Raw genomic sequence first — 19379 nt, 5'->3', positions numbered from 1 at the left:
AAAGCTGTTAAATATCTTTATGAAGTCAACCTTATTTACATGGATACAGAATCACTTTACAGACAGTTTAATCAGGAGGCAACGCGTGCTTTATTTCAGCAAATTAAGATGGGCAAGACTATGACATGTCCTTGTTTAAGTGGTCGATTAGCATGTGGGCTGGTGGTAGCTGCAGGGTGTAACTAACAACAGCGAGCTACAGCAACCACAACACTCGCTGCACGAGCTCCACCACCTGGAAGGAGCGCTCCACTTCACTTGCATTCACACATGTAGGAATAACGACTCTTTGACCAGTCATTTATATTACAGGGGTTGTGCTAATGTAATAAAAGACTTTGTCCCAAACTGGCAAAGGGCTCAGTGGTAAACTCGCACCCCTTCAGAAGCGACAGCAGTTGTGTAGTACTTTAGTTACTGAGGGAGGGAACCTGAGGCAACGTGCGGATTCCATCCCCACTCTTTGCCCAAGAAATCAGCAGGACAACCCCCCCCCTCCGCCCCAGCTGCTGAAGGAGTCAGGGCAGCAGAGCTCTGACCAGCCCCAGGGATATCCTGCTCTGAGAGCTGTGTGAGACAAGGAGGAGGGCTGTCATGAAGACAGGATTAAACCTTGCAGACCCACCAAGTCTCCTGGGAGAAGAAAAGTAGCACTAAGCTCTCTGAACAAGTGGAGCATTCAGCAGGACACCTCAGTGAGCAGCAGCCATCCAGGGCTCCCTGCAGCAAACTGCTCCACTCTCTGCAGGAAGGACACAATTTTTATTTCATGTTTCCACTGGTTTGGATTCTAAATAATATTTCAATGTTAATTTTCACCAGACAAGCTTCCAGCAGCAGTGGGGACTGTGGAGCAACCTCAGAGAGAGTGCTGCATTTCTACAAAGGTGGTATTTTCCTTCATTACCGTGTCCTGGGATGGTGGGTGGGTTTTCTATCCCAATGGCTGTTGGTGCCTCAGTGGTGTGTCACCTCTCCAGCTGGGATTCTCACTATGCCGGTGACACCCTTTGCTCTCCAGAGCCCACTGCCAGAAGGACTCATCCCCAACTGCAAAGATGATTTGCTGCTGGCTCTTAGCTTCCAGTAGAACGCTTCCCTGTGGTTGAAGCAAGAGAGAAGTTCAGTGTTTCCTGAGCACATCAGCCCCTGCAGCCCACGTTGTGAGCACACCTCCCACCTGACCCATTGTGCTGCCACCACACATAGCAGACACATTTGAAGCCTGCAGTGCCAGGAAGCCGAGCCCCTGGAATCCAAGACACTCGTGTCTGTCAAGAACGATACCAAGTGTGCAGTGCTCCTTCACAACACGCCGACACCAACTCACTGGCACCCTGAGATATAACACTGTACTCATTTGTGTGGCGGGAGCTTGAATGTGCTTTGTGACAAAGACTGATGCCTTCCTGGTGCTGTAAGCCTGTGGCAGGGTGAGTCCAACCCAAGCACTCCAGCACCAAAGGCTCTTCAGGACTCCCGCACCTGCCAGCAAGCTTGGGCTCTGCACTGACAGAACAGCCCATTCTAGCTAACAGAAACACCCTCGGTACTTTGAACTGAGTACAGCTACTGAGTGGATGAGGAAGCAGAGCTGCGGGGAGGCTAGCAGCCTCCCTGAAGATGCACCCAGCATTTTTGCTGCAGCAACAGTGTGCTTTAGTCCCTGGCTTTTTGCTCCAGGTCCCAGGGGACAGCTAGGGCTTTTCACACAAGTGGCTGGAAGGCCTGAGGCTAAGTGAGAAGCAGTGCTGTGCTTTTGCTTCTTCTACCTCCCAAGAAGTGCAAGTTCTGCTTAGTGGTGGTGGGTGGAAGACGACAATAAAACACAAGATGCCTCCTACCTCGGATGGGGTGTCAGGAGCTAAACATTTTCTTAAGTTTGGAAAGGAATCCCTCCTTGTTCTCCTCAGCCTCAGGCCTATCCCCGCCTGCATCAGCGCTAGCCGTGGCCCTGCCACCTGGACACAAACAGCAAAGGGCTGCAGTCAGATACATCTCCCACCAGCAGCCAGCACTCAGGACAAAGCAAGAGGGTTATTCTAAACAGGAAATGGTCAAGTCAAGGCAGCTGTGTCCTCCAGTACAGGGCTGCAGCAGGAGTGAAAGAGCTGGACAGCCTGGACCTCAAGAAGTGGAAAAAGATGACTGTGCGCCCAGGTAACAGTGTTCCCTTGCCCTCTCCCCAGCCTTCCAACTGTTGAGGGAATTCTGCTGCACTACCAAGTCAGGGACCCCACAGGCTTTAGAAATGAGCACTTGGCACCTGCCATTAAAACCAGGTTGTTAACTTGTCCACAGCCAGCCATCACTTTACAGGGAAGAAAAGCTGTATTGGCAGTTCCTGGAACAATCTCTCTTCCTGTTTCATGGTTGTGTTGTGACCCTTGAGAGCAAAGCAGTGCCAAACCATACAGGGAACCCGCTTCATGTAACAACAAGCAATGCTTTGACAAACAAGGAGAAAATTAACTTGGGCTAGAGTGAAAAAGGCTACAAGTATTTCAGATCAAGTGTCTGGATAAGGAATCTTCCCAGCAGCAGTGAACATAGTTTTCCTGAATAAACAGGTCTCAAGAAATTGTTTGTCCCTTGAGAAGTGTCCATAGCAAGAAGAAAGGTGACCTCTTGGCTAAACTGCTTTTTCTGTGGCAAAACTGTCAATAACAAGACCCCTAAATCCTCCTCAAGCTTTCTTTGTGCACAGAGAACACAAAGTCCAATCCTCCCCATCCTCCCACAGCTGACTGCAGAGCTCCGACTGATGCAATGCTATGAAATACTGAGGCTGGTGGCAGAACACGCCTCCATCCATCCACTCGGGGTATTTCTGTTGCCTACAGCAAGAACATGCTTTCAGCACCAGCTTGTTTCTGTACCACAAACTACTGGCAGTGTTTTTAATCCACCTTGCTGCTTAATTGTGGTAAAAATTGGAGGTTTGCTGTTTAAAAAACAAATCTGGAGAGAATCCTCCCCCCCCCGCCCCGCTTTGACACATAAATGCCTTTAAAAAGCTGGAATGAAAGTGTTGTGCTTGGAGATCTCTCACCTCTCCCCCCCCAGGCTGACCTTTAATGCTTACCCCCAGTAGAAAAGACCTAATTTCTTGTTATGAAAGCACTATGAAACATCACATCAGTAAGTATTTAGCAGATACTGCCTTCTAATGTCCTGAACTTCAGCCTTCAGTTCTCAGGCTTTGGCACATGGAGTAGAGAGGACCCGTGTTCCTGGGATCATCTGGCAGCTCCTGAAAGGCTCCTGCCTGTGCCTTTACACAGTCATAAATACCCTTTTTGGTTTGAAACACAGACAGACATCCAATGGACTTTATAAAGTTCACTGTTCCAATATGAGCAAAGAAAAAATTGCTTTCCAGTAACGAAAGACAAAGCTCTTGTCTTACTATTTTACCATGTTTTGTCTTTAGCTGCTACAGATGCCAGGTATCTCACCCCTGATATTCAAAACACAGTGGCTGAACCAAAACTTTTAATCTGAGATGAAAGCAGCTTCACAATGATCCCAGATGACTTTGCTCCCTTCCATCATGCTAGACCATGTCTACTGACTGGAGCCAATACTCAGCACCAATGAACATTTCTACCCTACTGTCTCCCGTATGGCTTGAGTGTGGCTTGGAGCAGCCTGGATAGCAGCGCTCCCCTTTGGCTTTCAAGGGGAAACATCCCTGCTGCAGCCAGAAGCACAATGGATTAGCTCACACAGAAAACGGTCCTGAAGCATGTTCTCTTTTCCTACCTGTGCTACTACGACAAGTTACTTCTGGCCCAGGAGCTGAACCAGGCAATCATCACTGCAGTGAGACTCCACAACTCATCAGGACCCTGGAGTACCTCAATCTGTCTCTCCTCAGCCACAGATTTGTCCAGGAAACATTTGAGTAACGCTTTCTAGGAAGAGGGAATCTCCTTGTTTTATGTTACATCAAACTGAAACCATTTCCAAAGTAATGTGCTTGGCAGTTTGTGCTGACGCAGTCTCAAGGCTACCCTGACTCACCCTCCTCCCCAGGAATGCTCTCCAGAAGCGCTCTGCACTCCCACCCCAGCTCCTCAAGGAGGAGCACCAACTGGCACCACTCACCTGACGCTGTGTTTGTGACCCCGTTCACTGTGCCCTCCACATCTGCCTCGTCCTCGGCGTAGCTCATCATTAAGGCTCGCTGGCGATCCGTCAGCCTCCTGCAGGTCCAACACAGAATGGTTACGGCTGTCTTTAGGGACAAATGTATCTACAGCTCTTCTTAACCTTCTCCAGCAGCACACGAGGGGCAGCTACTGGAAGTACAAGAGGAATATACCTGATATACACTGAGAATCCCTACAGAGCTCTTAATGATCTAGACAGAGTAAGAGTGGAAGAGGAGACATGACCCACTGCCTTTCATCAAGCTACAGTGAAAAATCAAAGTATACCCAAGTGCTGAGAAGCAGAGCTGCAGCAGAAAACACATCTGGTGGGGAGGCCCCAGGAATGAGCTCCAAGTGCAGCAAGAGAAGGTGAACTGTTTCCTTCACCCCAGGAGCCAAGGGTGTACTTCTACATTTCCAGGGTGCAGGATTTTTAGAGCTGGGTTGCCAAATAGTATTATTAAGAAAATACCCAAATTCCTTGACAAAGCAGGAATTTTGACAAAATCTTTCTGGGCAATGTTTTAGGTTTTTGTTTGGGTTTTTTTTTTTTTTTTACAAATAGTTCAAGACTTCACAGAAACTTGTATTAGCTCTACTTACTGAGGAACTTTTATCTTTACGTGAATGTAGTGGTCTCCGTAGCCGTAACTGTTAACCTTGGGAATGCCTTTCCCACTCATTCGAATTCTCTGGTCTGGCTGAATACCAGGGGGTATCTATGAACACAGAGGTGTCATGTTTATTACTCCAGTTTAACCATTTCCATAGTAATTGCATTACATGTCTATAAAAACAAGCTGCTGCTCCAGCAAGCTTCAAAGCTGGACAGGAGAGATCTGGTATATTCATGCATTTGGATACATTCAGAAGCCAAGTCTGTAACGACAGAAAAGCTTTTGAAGGAATGAGTAAAGAACCTTGCATGGCCTGTAGACCTTGGCTGGGATTTGTTCAGCCAGCTCTTCCTCTCCCTGTTCCTACCACAGAAAGGACGTGTGAGCAAGCAGGTCACACACTACCCGACACTCAATCCTGACCAAGTCTGAAACATGACACTGGCAGACTTAGGATATCTGTACACTTCTGCAACAAAGGAGGAGTCTCTGCTGTCCCACACTGATTTATGCCCAAGCCCTTCCACACAAAGGTACTTACTGTGATATTGATTGTCTCATACAAGCCTTGACATCTGGCTGTACCTCCCAGCACAGCCTGTGCTACTGAAATGAGGAGATCCGAATGGATATCTGCTCCATTTCTTTTGAACACAGAACTTTTCTGAACCTAAAAGGCAGGCATTTCCAAAGAGAAGTGAGCACACCATCACAAAATTCTCATAGTAAACTGCTTTGAAGGTTCTCTGAAGGAAACATATCAGAACACTGCAGTCAGACGCAGCTCAGAAGTGTAAGTTAATGGTCAGTCTTTTAGACTCACACAGATCTTGACATAGCCATGACTAGCCAGAGGCTTAGGAGGATGCCTGCTTCCTAGTTCAGCAATTCCCTCCCCTAATCCTGTTGTTAATTTATCAAAGCCAGTATGATTCTTTGGAGACCGAGAAGACACTGCCTTGTCCAGTACCTGAACAGGGGAGAGCCGGAAGAGAAAGAGGGAAGCAAGCACCTTTGAAGTAGCCTCACAAGCTGGAAGAAAATTAAATCCTCCAACACCACTGAAAAGGCACTGAAAAAAATTTTCTCCTTGACAGAGTTGCATGACAGGACACCTAAAGGAGAACAGGGCCCCAGGGTACAGAACATGTGCAAATGCCTCTCATGGGCATTCCTGCAGCCCTCCTCAGCACTCTCAGCCCTGCGAGCAGACAGCTCCTGCACATTGCCAAGTCAAAGACCCAAGGCATTGGGAATCTACTCTGCATTTTGATGCCTGCTACTGTAAGGGCCCTGTCCTGGAACAAGCAGCACAACTCTCCACAAGCAGACTGAACGTTACACCACTGATTACAATGCAGATCTGCTATCTCAGGAAGTTTATGTGGATCATGTTACTTCAGCTGTTTCAAAGCATCACTCACTCTTCCTCCTCCATGCCCCATTTAGACAGTTGTGAAGAGAACAGGCAATCAGCTTAATAATGAAAATAGCTGCTGATATGTACCCTGAACGTAATGAAGATTTCTTTCTTCCCCACAGGCATCCGCACTGTCTGCCCATCCTCAACGCCTGCAATCAGGAAAGAAAAGAGGGAATGTTACCTTATGTTACAATCCATGTGTTATATGAGTACCTACAACTCTTGGATCCCCAAAAGGCAGCCATGACAGGAGTACCCACACCTCCAGCACTAGGCACACATCCTACCAGCAAGCAGCACAGTAACACTCTCAGTAAGAGCCCAACAACTATGGTCCAAGGAAGGAGGTGTCAGCACATGTTTATAGCCCCAACAATTACTACACCCCAAGCAGGTTCCTTATTTCAACCCCTACATAATTCTTGAGGGAATCCACCAGATTAAAGACCATGGCAGCCTCCATGAGCTGCAGGAAAATTACAGGCTGCTCGTTCAGGGTGATCTTGGAGAACCAAGTCTTCAGCCCCACTCTTTGGTGAGGAAGACCATCAGAACACCTTCCTGAGCCAAGCTAAGGCTTTCAAGATTCTCACCCTCTCCCCATGCTTCGAAGGACAAATGAAATACCCCCAAAATTAAACCTTTTCAGAATCTCGCTCTTCAAAACCTGCCTAGAAGGACCCATGTGAGAACCAAAACTTTGCCTCAGGAAGGGCAAAGCAAACATTTACATCCATGGCCAGAAAGTTCATCTCATTACCAGCCCTTTCAGCTGCCAAGTTACCAACCTTCTCTGCTCTTCAGATAACTTTGTTGCAGGAAAACTTCTCCCACTGCTCTAGCAGGGACCAGCCAAGCTTTGGAGGCAAGTGCCTTGCTCTTGGCCAACTCGAAGCAAAGAACTAGTTAGTTAACAGAGACCAGTGCAGAAGCACAATACTAACCAGCTGGAACAGGGACCATCACTGTCTTCTTCTGTTTGGTTTGCCCCGTTCCTCGACATACTACACACGGTGTGGTAATGATGGAACCGCGACCGCCGCACCGTCGGCATGTAGATCGCATTACGAAAGGGCCAGTGTTTATTGTTTCCTGGTGAAGAAAACACAGATTGTACAAATATTTAGTACCCAGATGGTACTTTTCACTTCCACAACACACTGACAGTGCCAGGCCTGGCACATCCAAGTCCTCTTAGTTGTACATGCAACCTGACAGACAGTGACATCCTTCAGCAAGGGGTGGAGCAGAAAAGCAGCACAGAGACCCGAAGAGGTTGCTGCTTGCGAGAACCTGCAGCAGATCCAATTGCTGTCATATTCTGATCTCCACTGAAAACCATCACTACTATGAGCAAGTGCCTCATGGCGAAGGGAAGGAAAACACGCTTCACATCTCTAACCTTTAATGTGCCAGAAGGACCAGTGCTCCTGACAGCACTATTTTACAGGCAACTACAAGTATCTGTATTCTGAGGAATCCAAGGACAATCCACTTGCACAAATTATTGCCAGTGACCACGAAAACATTATGGAGACTAAGCTATGGACTGCACTGTGAAAGCTACCCACCAGACTGGAGCACATGAAGAAACAGTGGGAAGAGCTTTCAGCCACCTCTGACCAACTCCAATTGCTCTGTGGGCAAAGGTATTCTGGTCACAGAGTCACTGCCAGTGCGTGGAATTTGAAAGCCTGAAGCTCGATCTTTACTTACTGTAACTAACATGAATCACAATTACCCTGAGGCTATCATCACCTTCCTCCCTCCTCCACCCCTCAGTTTCCCATTTAATGTCCAAATAATTTAGAATCATTATATTACATAAATATTAAGTAATTTCAGAACTGTTACATTCTGTAATATGTTTTGCTGGACATGTGACACCAGATGATGTAGCCTTAACAGCCAGTGCTGTTAGCTGGGCAGAACTCTTCTTTAACACAAAGCAGATCTTCCTAGTGCCTATTAACATCAAGTCCACATTAATCTGGCTTTGCCCAAGATAACCTGATGACTGTAGTGAGAATTTTTCACTGTGGGAGAGACTGACCTGTCCCCAGAAGGAAAAGCACAGCATAATTCATGTCTTGAGAAGTACTTACCATGCCAGTGCCATTGCAGTAGTGACAGCGCTGTGCTTTGGTACCAGGTTCGTGTCCTTTCCCATGGCATCGCTCACAGGAGTCATTGATGTTCACCACAATCTCCTTATTAACACCTTTTGCAGCTTGGGTGAATGTCAGTTCCATGATATACTGTACAGGAAACACAGACACTGATATACAACTGGTGTGTGGTGGGGTTTTAAGCAGACTGAAATTGGTTTAGGGCAAACATAAAATCATGCTTAAAATACACTCAGGTAACAGGGGGAAGAAATGGGTGGACACACAACACGTTTGAGGATTTACCTCATTTGAGGAAGCAATAATCTGTCTCACAGACATGAAAAGGGTACAAAAGGATAGCAGACATTGTAGGAATGATGGCTACACCAGTCTGATGGCAATTGTATAGCAGAAATGCAATTTAAAAATAGAAAATGAAGTAAAAGTGGAAGTCAAGTGTTATTCTGCTCTCAGAAAAACCCTTACTATTTCTAAAGGTTTTATTTTATGGGAATTCAGCAACAGGTTAAGGTGAAGGCTTTAAACCCCAATGACAGCATCTGATCTTCCTCAATAAACTCTTTACTCAACAAGGGAAGTCATCAGCAAAGATGACTGCACAGAATAGGAAATTCTGTTTAGAATTAAAAGGTCATTTTTAGTGAAGCAAGTCCCAAGCATTTCTGAAGGCAGCACATGAACTGTCAACACCTAAAAGAGTACTAAGCTGCAGTACAAAGAAGAAGACACAGGTTTGGTTTTATTGCAGGCTCCAATGCAAAGTTAAGCCAATTAGGTTGCAAAATGAAGCCAATTAAGCAGCCAAACCTAACGCTGGAAGGCTTGTTTTATAGTTAAAAGGTATTTTGTGGTTTTTAGCATTACAGATCAAAGCAGACATGTATAAATCACTATAGAGCAGAAAGGATGCCTCTGCCACATTGGAATTGTTTGGCAGCACCAACTGGTGTCAGGAAACACTAGATGGAGTAGCTCAAGTACAGAAAAGAATACTCTGTCTGGAGGTCTGGAAAATGTACCAACACAGCTTATCAAAATATGTGACTCCCCCACCAAACAATGGGATGCTTGCATGCTGGTGCTCCCAGACCAATTCTTTGCTTAAGCTCGCTCTGGGAGTGATCAGTGACAGATCTATCTCTCCCCAGCTTCTGAGGTTTTAATTTCTCCTTTTCATTACTCAGCAAATAAACCCATTTCATACCTCCTGTGGCTGGTCAAAGACATTCTGAAAATCACCAAAAGGGGATCCTGAAAACTCTCCAAAGATTTTCCTGAAGAGCTCCTCGGGATCGATGGAGGGACCGCTGCTCCAGTACTGCCGCCCTGCGCCGGCACCCGTCGCCCCAGGGTCAAAACTGGCTGTGCCATATGCATCGTACTGCTTCCGCTTCACTTCATCACTTAACACCTTGGAGGCAAAAAAAGATGCCCTCACGACACTGTGCAGATCTGCAGCAACGCCTCTTGGGAGAATCCAAGGCTCCTGGCCTCGCTGCCCCAAGCCCTCCACGCTCTCAGACCTTGTCATGAGAGGGCTAGCCCAGGAGCACATGAAGAACCAAGAAGCTGCTTCTGCCCTGATGCCTCTCAGCTCAGAATCAGGAAAACAATAAGACTTTACTGATTTATAATAAATAAATATAACTGACATTATAGAGTTGATTATTAATGTATTGGGTGAGTGCTGGGCTAGATCTGAAAATCCAAGAAGGCAAAAACTGGCACAAGAACAAGCTGAAGAGCAAGGAGGAAGGGGCTGGGAAAGAACGGTGAAAAGAAATGCTGTGTCAAACAGTCAGTAACTACAGCTAGGATTTTTATTTGATTAAAGAGACTGATTAATTCCACAAGGGTGACCACAACATCCACGCCAGTCACTCACTGCTACAAAAGAGCACAGACTGAAGGAGCTCCCAACATACTCAGCTAAATCAGATACTTGGGTTAATTGATTTCCTAGAGACACCGCTGGGACAGAGGTGCTCAAGCCCGAAGTGCAAGACACCAAAATCCAGCCACGGTTTTACAGGAAATGCACACCAAAACTACTTCGCCATCTACTCTGAATTTTCCTCCTTTTCATCAAATAAAATCCTGTATATTACCTCGTAAGCTTCTGCCAACTGAGCAAACTTCTCTTTAGCTTTCGGGTCATCCTTGTTTGTATCGGGGTGGTATTTCTTTGCCAGCTAAACAAGAAGAAAGCAAGAATTAGAGACAAGACACGCGAGATTTGAGTTAGCAGGCTCCCGCGGCAGGACGTGCCTGGTAGTACGCCTTCTTGATCTCCTTCTGGGTGGCGGTGCGGGGCACCCCCAGCACTTGGTAATAGTCCTCCTTGGCGCGGGCCGCGGCGCTGCTGTGGAAGGCGGCGGCGGCGCGGCTCGTCCCTGCGGGAGAGTAGGGCAGAGGGGCCGAGTGAGGGCCAGGCCGGGACCACGAAGGGCAAGAGGCGGGCCCGCGCCGGCCCCTCCGCGACAGCCCCCGGCCCCCCACCCCGGCCCGCTGAGGCCCCAGCGGCCGCGCTCACCCGCGGCGCAGAGCGGCAGGAGGAGGCGGCGGGCGGCGGGCCGTGGGGTGGCGCGGAGCCCCCACAGGAGCCAGACGAGAGGCAGCCGCCCGGGGTCCCGCGGCCCGCGGCTCCTCACGACGGCGGCAGCAGCCCCCAGCCAGCGCGCAGAGGTACCGCCCGCCATCTTGGCCCAGCACGCGCTGCGGCGGCCGACGAGGCGGAGGCGCACATGCGCAGTGATCCCGAGAAGCCGGCACCCGCCCGTCACCGCGCATGCGCGGGGGTGGCAGTCCCGGGAACGGCGAGAGGTGGGGCGGGAGGAGGCTGTGCTCGGCGCTCCTCAGGGGGAGCGGCACAGCGAGGGCACGGCTGGGACCTCTCCACCGCCCTCCTCGGAGAGGTGTTTACCTTCCGGGGCAGCGGAGCAGGGTTCCGGGGTGGAGTCTGTGTGTTGGCCCGCCCCGGCTTTAGGCTGTGCCGGAGGAGGGAGCGAGTCCGGCGGACGGAGGGCGGCAGCCCAGCGGTCGCCATGAGTGGTGAGTGAGGGGGATTACAGCGGGGCCCCCTCGGTGCGGGCGCCGGGTCTCTGGGGCACTGTCGGGTCTGGCGCGGGCAGAGCTTGCCCGGGGGTTCTCAGCCTCTCCACTGCCTCTCTAGGCTGGCGGGGTGCTGTTCGCCGCCGACAGAGGCCCCTTTCCCCCCTTCGCTTGTCCCTGGTAGGGCTGTGTCGGGGCGGGGCGCGGCGCGGGAGGCTTTGGCTTCTCTATCCCCGCAGCGCGGAGCAGGGCTCAGTTCTTGCCGGCACTGCCACACCCCGCTTCTCGTTTTGGCTGCCTTAGCTCCCCCCTCCCCCGAGGTGTTTTAGCTCGTTTTAAACTCTAAAGCCTGCCCTTCAGCGTGACACCGGCTCACAGTATGGGTGATGTTGGCCTCGGGGGTCACTGATGCAGCAAATTCTCTTGAGAAACGAAATTACCATGAGAAAATATTAATTAAAAAATGAAACAAAACAAAAAACAGTACAAACTTCTAAGGTGCGCTCCGTGAGAGACTACAGGAGCATGACTAGTGGAAAAAGTGGTCTTGTTAGTACTTGGGATGTATCGATGCTGCTCCTTAGTCATGAGTCGGCAGTGGATGTGTGCGTTTCTGGCCTCTGTTTTGGGGTGAAGCAGTGTGTATGTGCGCGCTGAATCCTGAGGCTTTTGAGGTGTTTGTGAGGAGAAGTACTGAAAAGCTTTGCATGATGATTAGGACCCATAAGCTTCAGGAGTGGAGGAAGGGCACTTGAATGGGCCAGCACGGCGAGTTGCTTGGTGGGATGGAGGAAGAAATCTTAATAATTATTTTCCTGTAAATAGAAATAGGCACTTAGTATGTCTTAAAATACATTGGCAAGGGTTTGTTTGGGATTTTTTAAGGAGGGAGGTGTTTAGTAGATGCTTTCATGAGTCTAGCTATACAAGTTCAGTAATGGAAATTGCTGATGGTACTCTGCACCTCAAAATTAGGTTGCATGTTTATCTCCCACCCTGAATTAACATGTGGTGAGATCTTTTGCCAAAGACAGTAAGAAAAGTAGAAGAGTTAACTGGAGTAATTGAACACTACATGTTTTACAGGTAACAGGAGTATCTGAAAGTGAAACCAAAAATGAAAGCACTTAAGCTGTATTTTTCTGTTTTGTTCTCACCTTTGTGATAAGATGAAAACAAAAGATTTTTATGGAAGAAAAGATGAGGAGGAAAAAAAAAAGATAGTTGTGGGGAAGTCTGTTAATTGGCATTGTGAAAAATTAAAGTAGCAGTCTAATCTTTCAAACCGTGGGAAAAGAAAGTCTCTTGGATGTTTTAGATCTTGAAATGGAATAGACTCCATCCAAGTGTTGAAGGTTTTAAGAGTCAGCATTTCAATCTGAAAAAGCCTCAGCCTGGGACAAGCCTTGTGCAAATTTCTGCAAATCAAAAAATCTCATTAGGAAACTCACCTTTGGGAGTTCTCTTTGAGTTCTGTGACTCAAACGGCAAGGTGGCAACTATTGTGGCATAAAGCCTTATCACAGAATAGTGGAATGGTTGGGTTGAAGGGACTTTTAATACTCATCCAGTTCCAATCCCCTGCCACAGGCAGGGTCACTTTCCACTAGAGCAGGTTGCTCCAAGCCCTGTCCAGCCTGGCCTTGAACACTGACTGGGATGGGGCAGCCACAGCTTCTCTGGGCACCCTGTGCCAGCGCCTTGGCAACCCTCACAGGGAAGAACTTCCTTATGTCTAACCTGAACTTTGCCTGTTTCAGTTTGAACCCATTACCCCCTGTCCTATCACTGCAGTCCCTAATGAAGTGCCTGATGGGACATCCCTGATGGGACATGCCTGTAGGCCTTTTCAGACACTGGAGGGTGGGTTTCTTAAGTTTTTTCAACCTTACACTTGTGTTTTCACAATTATTTTTAGACTCGTGTCTGAACTTCCTTTTTTTTATTGCAGTGGTCTAAATATAGCCTTTCTTTCTGAGTAATGCTGGTTTTCTGCATTCTATGTTTTGTATTTGTATGTTACTGCAGTCTTTACACTATTCTGAATCAGTTGAAGGGTGTTTTGGTCAGTTTGTAATACACTGATAGTCTGTAAATCAGAGCTGCTCAGGTTCATTGGTGCACTTATCTGAAAAAATATGCTTTTTTAAAAGATGAAGTTTGTAAAAAGAAGACCATAAAAAAGCAAAATCTTAAATAGAGCTTGCAAGGATTTATTTGTCCCTTCCATCTACTTGAAACAAAACATTGCTAAATAGTGCTAAGTTTTCTAGTCTTATTAGAAAGAAAAAACACACAACTTAAACTTTCAATTTTAAAACATGTTAGATTCTGAGTATTCTTTTTTTCTACCTGTGAAGTTTCTATGTAAAGCACAGCAGAAGAATTCTGAAGACATGCATGGAGCTGAAACTGCAGCCAGCCCTCACAGGCATCATGTGGCCTCGGAGCCCTGTTACTGGTGATTGGAACTTCTTATGAAATTATTGGCTGCAAACATGTGTAGTCATAATTTATTAGTACAAATTTGCAAGTGAAATTGTAACAAAATGTGCATTGCACTGCACTCTGTGTAAATTTAAGGCTGTTTGATATAACATTCTTTAATCTTTTAGAACAGGGATTATCATCTGTAGGTTTTCTGTATTTATGCATTTTTCTTGTTGTTAAGACTGGTATTTAGTTACAGACCATTTCTGTGTCATCAAATAGATGCAAAGATGCCAAGGAGATGTGAATTGAAGAATGAAGACATATTGCATTTGGAAGACAGTCTTAACCCACACACTTAGTATTTTCATTTGACAGATTTTTTTTCTGGTCGCAGAATTAATAATTACATGCATTTGTTCTTGAGTAGTCTCAAACTGCTAATATAAAGAGAAATGTTGCATTGTGCCTGTTCTCACAGGCATGTGGATGGCATAAGGTGTAGAAGTAATAAGTTTTGAAACAATAGCGAAGATCTGCAGGTTTGTGTATATTCAGTGTTCCTGTTCATGAGGGCTTGTAATGAAAGTTGAGCTTTAATCATTTTCCTTATTCCAGTTACGTGATTCATAAGGCATTTAGATGCATAGGCATGTGTCTGCTTTTCACAATGCCTGCATGGTAAGAACACTGAATGTGATTTAATAAAACTGTGAATTCTGAAGGAGCATAAGGTGGAGTAGTAAGGATTAGATGAATTTAACCTGATCTTCGTAGTGGCATAACTCACATAGTTGGTTGGGTGTGGGATTTGTTTCTACAATCCTTTACTAGCCTTGAACTCTTTGCATCTTAACCTGAGTTTGCACGCATCAGAATATTTGATAGCAGAACCAAACCTCATGCGTCACATGTCTACACAGTTTGAGTAAGAGCTCAAAATGGGAAGTGTAACTTCTTGAAAATCCAGGAAAATCATCCAAATAAGCATTGTGAAGCTTAGTTAGCAGCTTATTTGTGTATTTTAGATATACTATGGGAGTTTTCTTCTCCTAATTCAATGTTTAAAATGAAATAGAAGCAGAATAATTCCAGTAGGACAAATTCTGTCCCTTGCTGCTGGCTTAGGTGGAAGCTAGTTTGAATGGGATTATGAAGATAAGGAATTCTGGGATTGGGACCTTGAAGTGTTGGGACAGCAAGAGGTAGAGTCACATATCTTGGTGGATTTCATCGCTATTTACTGGAGAGCTGATGGTGTAGTGATTGATTTTTTTCAGTATCTGGAGGAACTTGCTTATGCAGTTTTTGTAAATGGCTTTCAGGATATCCATATATTAATTGTACGTTCTTTGAGAGGAAAAGAAGGATAGTGACTTTAATTCCAGAGAGGTCGCAAGAGGTTGATGAAGGATATTTTGAACTCAAGTTCAGAATAAAGAAATGATAGAGGTGAATAAATTTTACACATATTCTTGGGAGTTTATAAAGCGTATTCTGACAAGCAAAGCGTTACGCTGTCATTAAAGTGATTGAGAAGTTAAAGATTGTCTTGCATAGTTTCATGTAACAAACTAGATTTTATAGGTATTAATCAGGAAGAACTATGCTGGTAGTTAAATTTTAAGGGATTTATTATAACAATTGCTCTGTGTTTCACCTGCTTAAAAACTCTTTCTGCAGTAAGGTGGTTTGACAGTAAGAAGATGCTCATTTTAAATTGATACCATGTTGTTGAATTCCAGGTTCACAGAACAATGACACTAAACGACAGTTTCTTCTGGAACGGCTGCTGGATGCAGTTAAACAGGTGAGAAATCCAGTACATATTTTTATAGTATACTTACTCCAAGTTGTCAGTTCTAGCAGGAACTGTTTTGTCTTTCCCCTTTTTTCCTCCTTTTTACCAAAGAAGAAATCTTGTATTTCTCACAGTACTACTGAGTTGGTTTTGTCTGCTACTAAACAACTATTATGCAGTATTTAAAATTCTTGTTTTTGGCAGGTTACATTTGTGATATTTATACTTACTATAAATATATTTATAATACAGAATGTGTAAATATATATTTGTAATACTTATAGCACTGAACTAAATTGTAGTGTACTGCATTGTACTGTACATTTTACAGTAGCAGCTTTTTTTCTTTGCACTAGGATTTTAGTGAATGATTACAATAGAGTTAAAGACGGGATTTACTTGTGCGTGTGTATCTTGCATCAGGATGAAGTTCAGCAAATAGAATTTCATAGACTGGATTCAATTTAGGAGAGCTTGTGAGGCAAAAGACTACCTGAAAAGTAAGCCAGTGATACGTTCTATAAAGAATGATCCTTCTCTAACTGTAATCCTGAGCTGAATAGGAGCAATGTTTGGTTTTATGGTTGTACATTTAAAACTCAAAAGTAGTAATTTTCAGTCAAATATACTGAAGGACCTGCAGGTGTTTCTTGCTGGCTAGCAAGGGCATACAGCAAGAGCTCCAAGGAGCAGGCCGTTAGTGGAACATGATGCTGTGAAACACTTCTAGTTGCAGGCTGTATTTGCCAATGTGTTGTTTTGTAGTGCTTCAGTTTTTTGTTATGACTTTGTTTCTTACATGGAGATATTTTGAAATACTGAGTTTGTTAGTACAACAAGAATTCATTGAAATCTGTTTATTGCAGTGTCAGATACGATTTGGAGGAAGAAAAGAAATTGCTTCAGACTCTGATAGCAGGTAAAATGGTCTAAGAAACTTCCAACATGCTTAGATTATGTATTGTAGTGGCATGAAATTCCTCACACACTCAAAAATCCCTGTTTCTACTGACATAGGACTCTGAATTTTTCATCTTCTTAAAAATTTGATAGCTTAACACAGCAGAAGTCTTCTAGGCAAAATTTAATCACAAGGGCTCCACAATCATCTTGAGTATTGTTTGAATGATATTCTGCTTTATTAGGTAAGTTTTCCTAACAAAGTAAAGTTTCCTAACATGGATGGACTAGAAAGTATTACATGTTAAAAGCTCTGCTGTCCAGGGCAGTTATGGCAAATATATTTCTCTTTCTGTCAGTGCTTCTCCTGAGATCTTCTGCTTTTTTGTGATCCTGAATAGAACTCTGTACTTGTGGAGTGCTGGAGCAGAGTCCTGTGCCACTTTGTCAACTTTTCTTATGCGTTTGCTTGAACTTAAAGTATCTTCCCTTCCTTTTGGAAATCAACTTTGGCAGTGAGCTGACAACTTTATTAAAGCTTAAGTTTTAAGTATTGTTTCTTTAATAGCCAAAAGTAATACTTATTTTCTATATTTCAGACAAACAGATTTCCTTCCTGTCTCTTATACCTTAAGCCTTACTCTTCCCTGTAGGTTGCAGTAATATTTCTTTGGCAGGCTAAATTATGCTGGTTTTACAGTGTTTCTAGTTCTGTGAAAACTGATTTATTAACTGGGTTATGTTAAGAAAAGAATATCAGGGGATTTGTAAATAGTATTGTAGTGAACAGCATCAAAACTTGAAGATTAAACACATCTCCAGAAAAATCTTTCTTATTTTCCTGTGCCTGGGATTTCTGAAGGATATTAAAATGTACGCCTGTTTTTCTAGGCTTGAATTGTAGAGTACTAATGCAAATTAATAAAATTGTCTATTAATTGCATAGGAAGTTACAGCATATTTTCAGAAAAACGTTCATTGCATGTGTAGCACAAAGGATATTTATGAAAATGTAATTGCATGAAATCTGAAGCTGATATGATGTGGCTATCAATCACTATAGCAGGTAAGGATGATTTCTCAAATTGATTGCCAGTTCTTCTGGAAGTCATTTGTGCCCCAGCTTCGGATAGTCATAGAATGGTTTGGGTTGGAAAAGACCTTAAAATCATCCAGTTCCACCCCCCCCTTTCCATGGGCAGGGATGCCTCACATTAGACCATGTTGCCCAAGGCTCTGTTCAGCGTGGCCTTGAATGAATGTCATAACAAGGCTTTGGGTATAAGTAGATTATACTGTTTGCAGATAATGAGATCATACAAGGAGTCTTTCACTTCATGTTCACCTTTACATTCAGAGATTTGGAATAAACATGCTTCATAGAAACATAGTTGATTGTTCTTTTCACAAGATCTCTTTACAAATTCTGTTGCAGAGTCACTTGTTTGTGTGCTCAGTTTGAAGCTGTATTTCAGCATGGCCTGAGGAGGAGCCGAGGACTAGCGTTAACAGCAGCAGCCATCAAACAGGCAGCAGGTTTCTCCAGTAAAACTGAAACAGGTAATTAGTTAATCTTAATGATTCTATTTTAAGTAGTTGATAAGTGCAAGTGATGCAATTTCTAATGGAAGTTTTAGGTCTCCAGTCTGCTGGTAGCATGCTTAACACTTGGACTCTCAGTAAGCAGTGAAAGTGGTTATTGCTTTTTAATTGTGTTGTAATTTTCATACCAAGCTTTTCTAGAAATGTTGGTGTTTGGAAATCTGCACTTCCTGCAGTTCCATCATGAATAGCATCTTTGGCAAATATCTTGAATTCTGATAGGGATAAAACATTTACAGTTACTGAGGTAGATTTTTGTTAGCTCCAATTGAGAAGGTTGAGGCAACTGCAAAACCTCCTTTTTATCAATATTTGGGAACACGGCAAGGAAATTATATTTGTGGAAAGGGGTGTTGTTGCCTTTTAAATGTAACACTTTTTTTTTTTTTTTTTTTTTAAGTAACATGAATTTGTCATTTGCATGTCTGTAAATTCTGGAGCTACCTCTTCTTTTGGTCCTAGCTTCCAACATTTCACAATCAGCAACATTATAGAATTCTAAATAATTCTTTTACTTTGCATAATACATTCTCAGCTGAACATTAGAACCTGCTCTATGGGTGACATACTAGTTTGAATGTGCTTTAAATGTGAATTCAGTTTAAAGATGTAAGAGTTTAATGTTAATGTGTGTGTTTTTTTCAAGGAGGTGAAAAGTTCTAAGTGCTTAAATAGCCCAAGTTCTGTAGAAATAAATAATCTATTTAACTGTTGAGTTGTATGAAGATGCTGAATGATTCACCTTTGTTTAAAGTTATATACCATTACCTGCTGGTTTTGGAAAATTGCATGTAAATGCATTCAGATATGAGTTTTTTGACGTGTTTTAAAGTATTATTATTTCTACTTTTTTTTTTATTCCAGAGCCAGTGTTCTGGTACTATGTGAAAGAAGTTCTGAATAAACATGAACTGCAGCGCTTTTGCTCTCTGAAGACAATTACCACAGACATTGGTAGAGGCCGGGCCTGGTTGCGCTGTGCATTAAATGAGCATTCCCTGGAAAGATATGTTCATATGCTGCTGGCAGATAAGAATCGACTTGGGTACTGTATTTGATGTCTTTGTAATGCAGGAAATGTATGGACAAATGAAGTACTGAGATTAAAACACCCAACCAAAAAATACAGCTCCACTAATACAGTGTATTAATTGCTTTGCTAGCAAACCCACTTAATCTTATATTTTGTTCATTTCTGAAATTTTAGCAGCCATTAAATAGTGGCTTGTGCCTATATCAACATGTGACCTGAAACTGGCTTCATTC

General features: G+C 44.3%; 2 protein-coding genes across 10 annotated transcripts in view; one reads left to right on the top strand and one right to left on the bottom strand.

The window, feature by feature from the left end:
• Positions 1-11043, bottom strand: DNAJA3 (DnaJ heat shock protein family (Hsp40) member A3). Of its 2 annotated transcripts, XM_062611879.1 has the most exons (12): positions 10863-11043; positions 10598-10722; positions 10438-10521; positions 9534-9740; positions 8303-8455; positions 7142-7289; positions 6282-6346; positions 5316-5444; positions 4761-4876; positions 4111-4208; positions 1845-1961; positions 1-1099 (listed from the first exon to the last, which is right to left on the bottom strand). In XM_062611879.1, exons 1-11 carry the CDS (start codon positions 11026-11028, stop codon positions 1858-1860), a joined length of 1395 nt encoding a protein of 464 aa, XP_062467863.1. In that variant the 5' UTR covers positions 11029-11043; the 3' UTR covers positions 1-1099; positions 1845-1857. The 2 variants fall into 2 exon arrangements, with proteins under 2 accessions (XP_062467863.1, XP_062467864.1); XM_062611880.1 differs by lacking the exon at positions 1845-1961.
• Positions 11044-11240: 197 nt separating this feature from the next.
• SNX29 (sorting nexin 29) overlaps positions 11241-19379 on the top strand; it is a 121854-nt gene continuing 113715 nt past the window's right edge. For all 8 annotated transcript variants that reach the window (XR_009963459.1, XM_062611847.1, XM_062611848.1 and 5 more), the window contains exons 1-5: positions 11241-11380; positions 15556-15620; positions 16478-16530; positions 17947-18071; positions 18978-19158. Coding sequence is in view for 7 of the 8 variants with exons in the window: in XM_062611847.1 (XP_062467831.1) it covers positions 11374-11380; positions 15556-15620; positions 16478-16530; positions 17947-18071; positions 18978-19158 (431 nt within the window). In the remaining variant the exon portion in view is untranslated. The remainder of the gene's footprint in view (positions 11381-15555; positions 15621-16477; positions 16531-17946; positions 18072-18977; positions 19159-19379) is intronic.

Source organism: Pezoporus occidentalis, unplaced genomic scaffold (assembly GCF_034315485.1).
Source record: "Pezoporus occidentalis ecotype Australia unplaced genomic scaffold, CSIRO_AGI_Poc_V1 ctg158, whole genome shotgun sequence".
Lineage (NCBI taxonomy): Eukaryota > Metazoa > Chordata > Aves > Psittaciformes > Psittacidae > Pezoporus > Pezoporus occidentalis.
This window is presented reverse-complemented; position numbering and strand designations above follow the sequence as displayed.

Bases quoted from the DNA above. Each gene is read 5' to 3' on its own strand.
- DNAJA3 (XM_062611879.1), bottom strand. From the start codon at position 11,028: ATGGCGGGCGGTACCTCTGCGCGCTGGCTGGGGGCTGCTGCCGCCGTC. The intron at 9,741-10,437 runs GTAATATACAGG...TTTGCCTCCAAG, and splicing joins AGTTGGCAGAAGCTTACGAG to GTGTTAAGTGATGAAGTGAA. The intron at 1,962-4,110 runs GTGAGTGGTGCC...GTTTGTGTCCAG, and splicing joins GGTCACAAACACAGCGTCAG to GTGGCAGGGCCACGGCTAGC.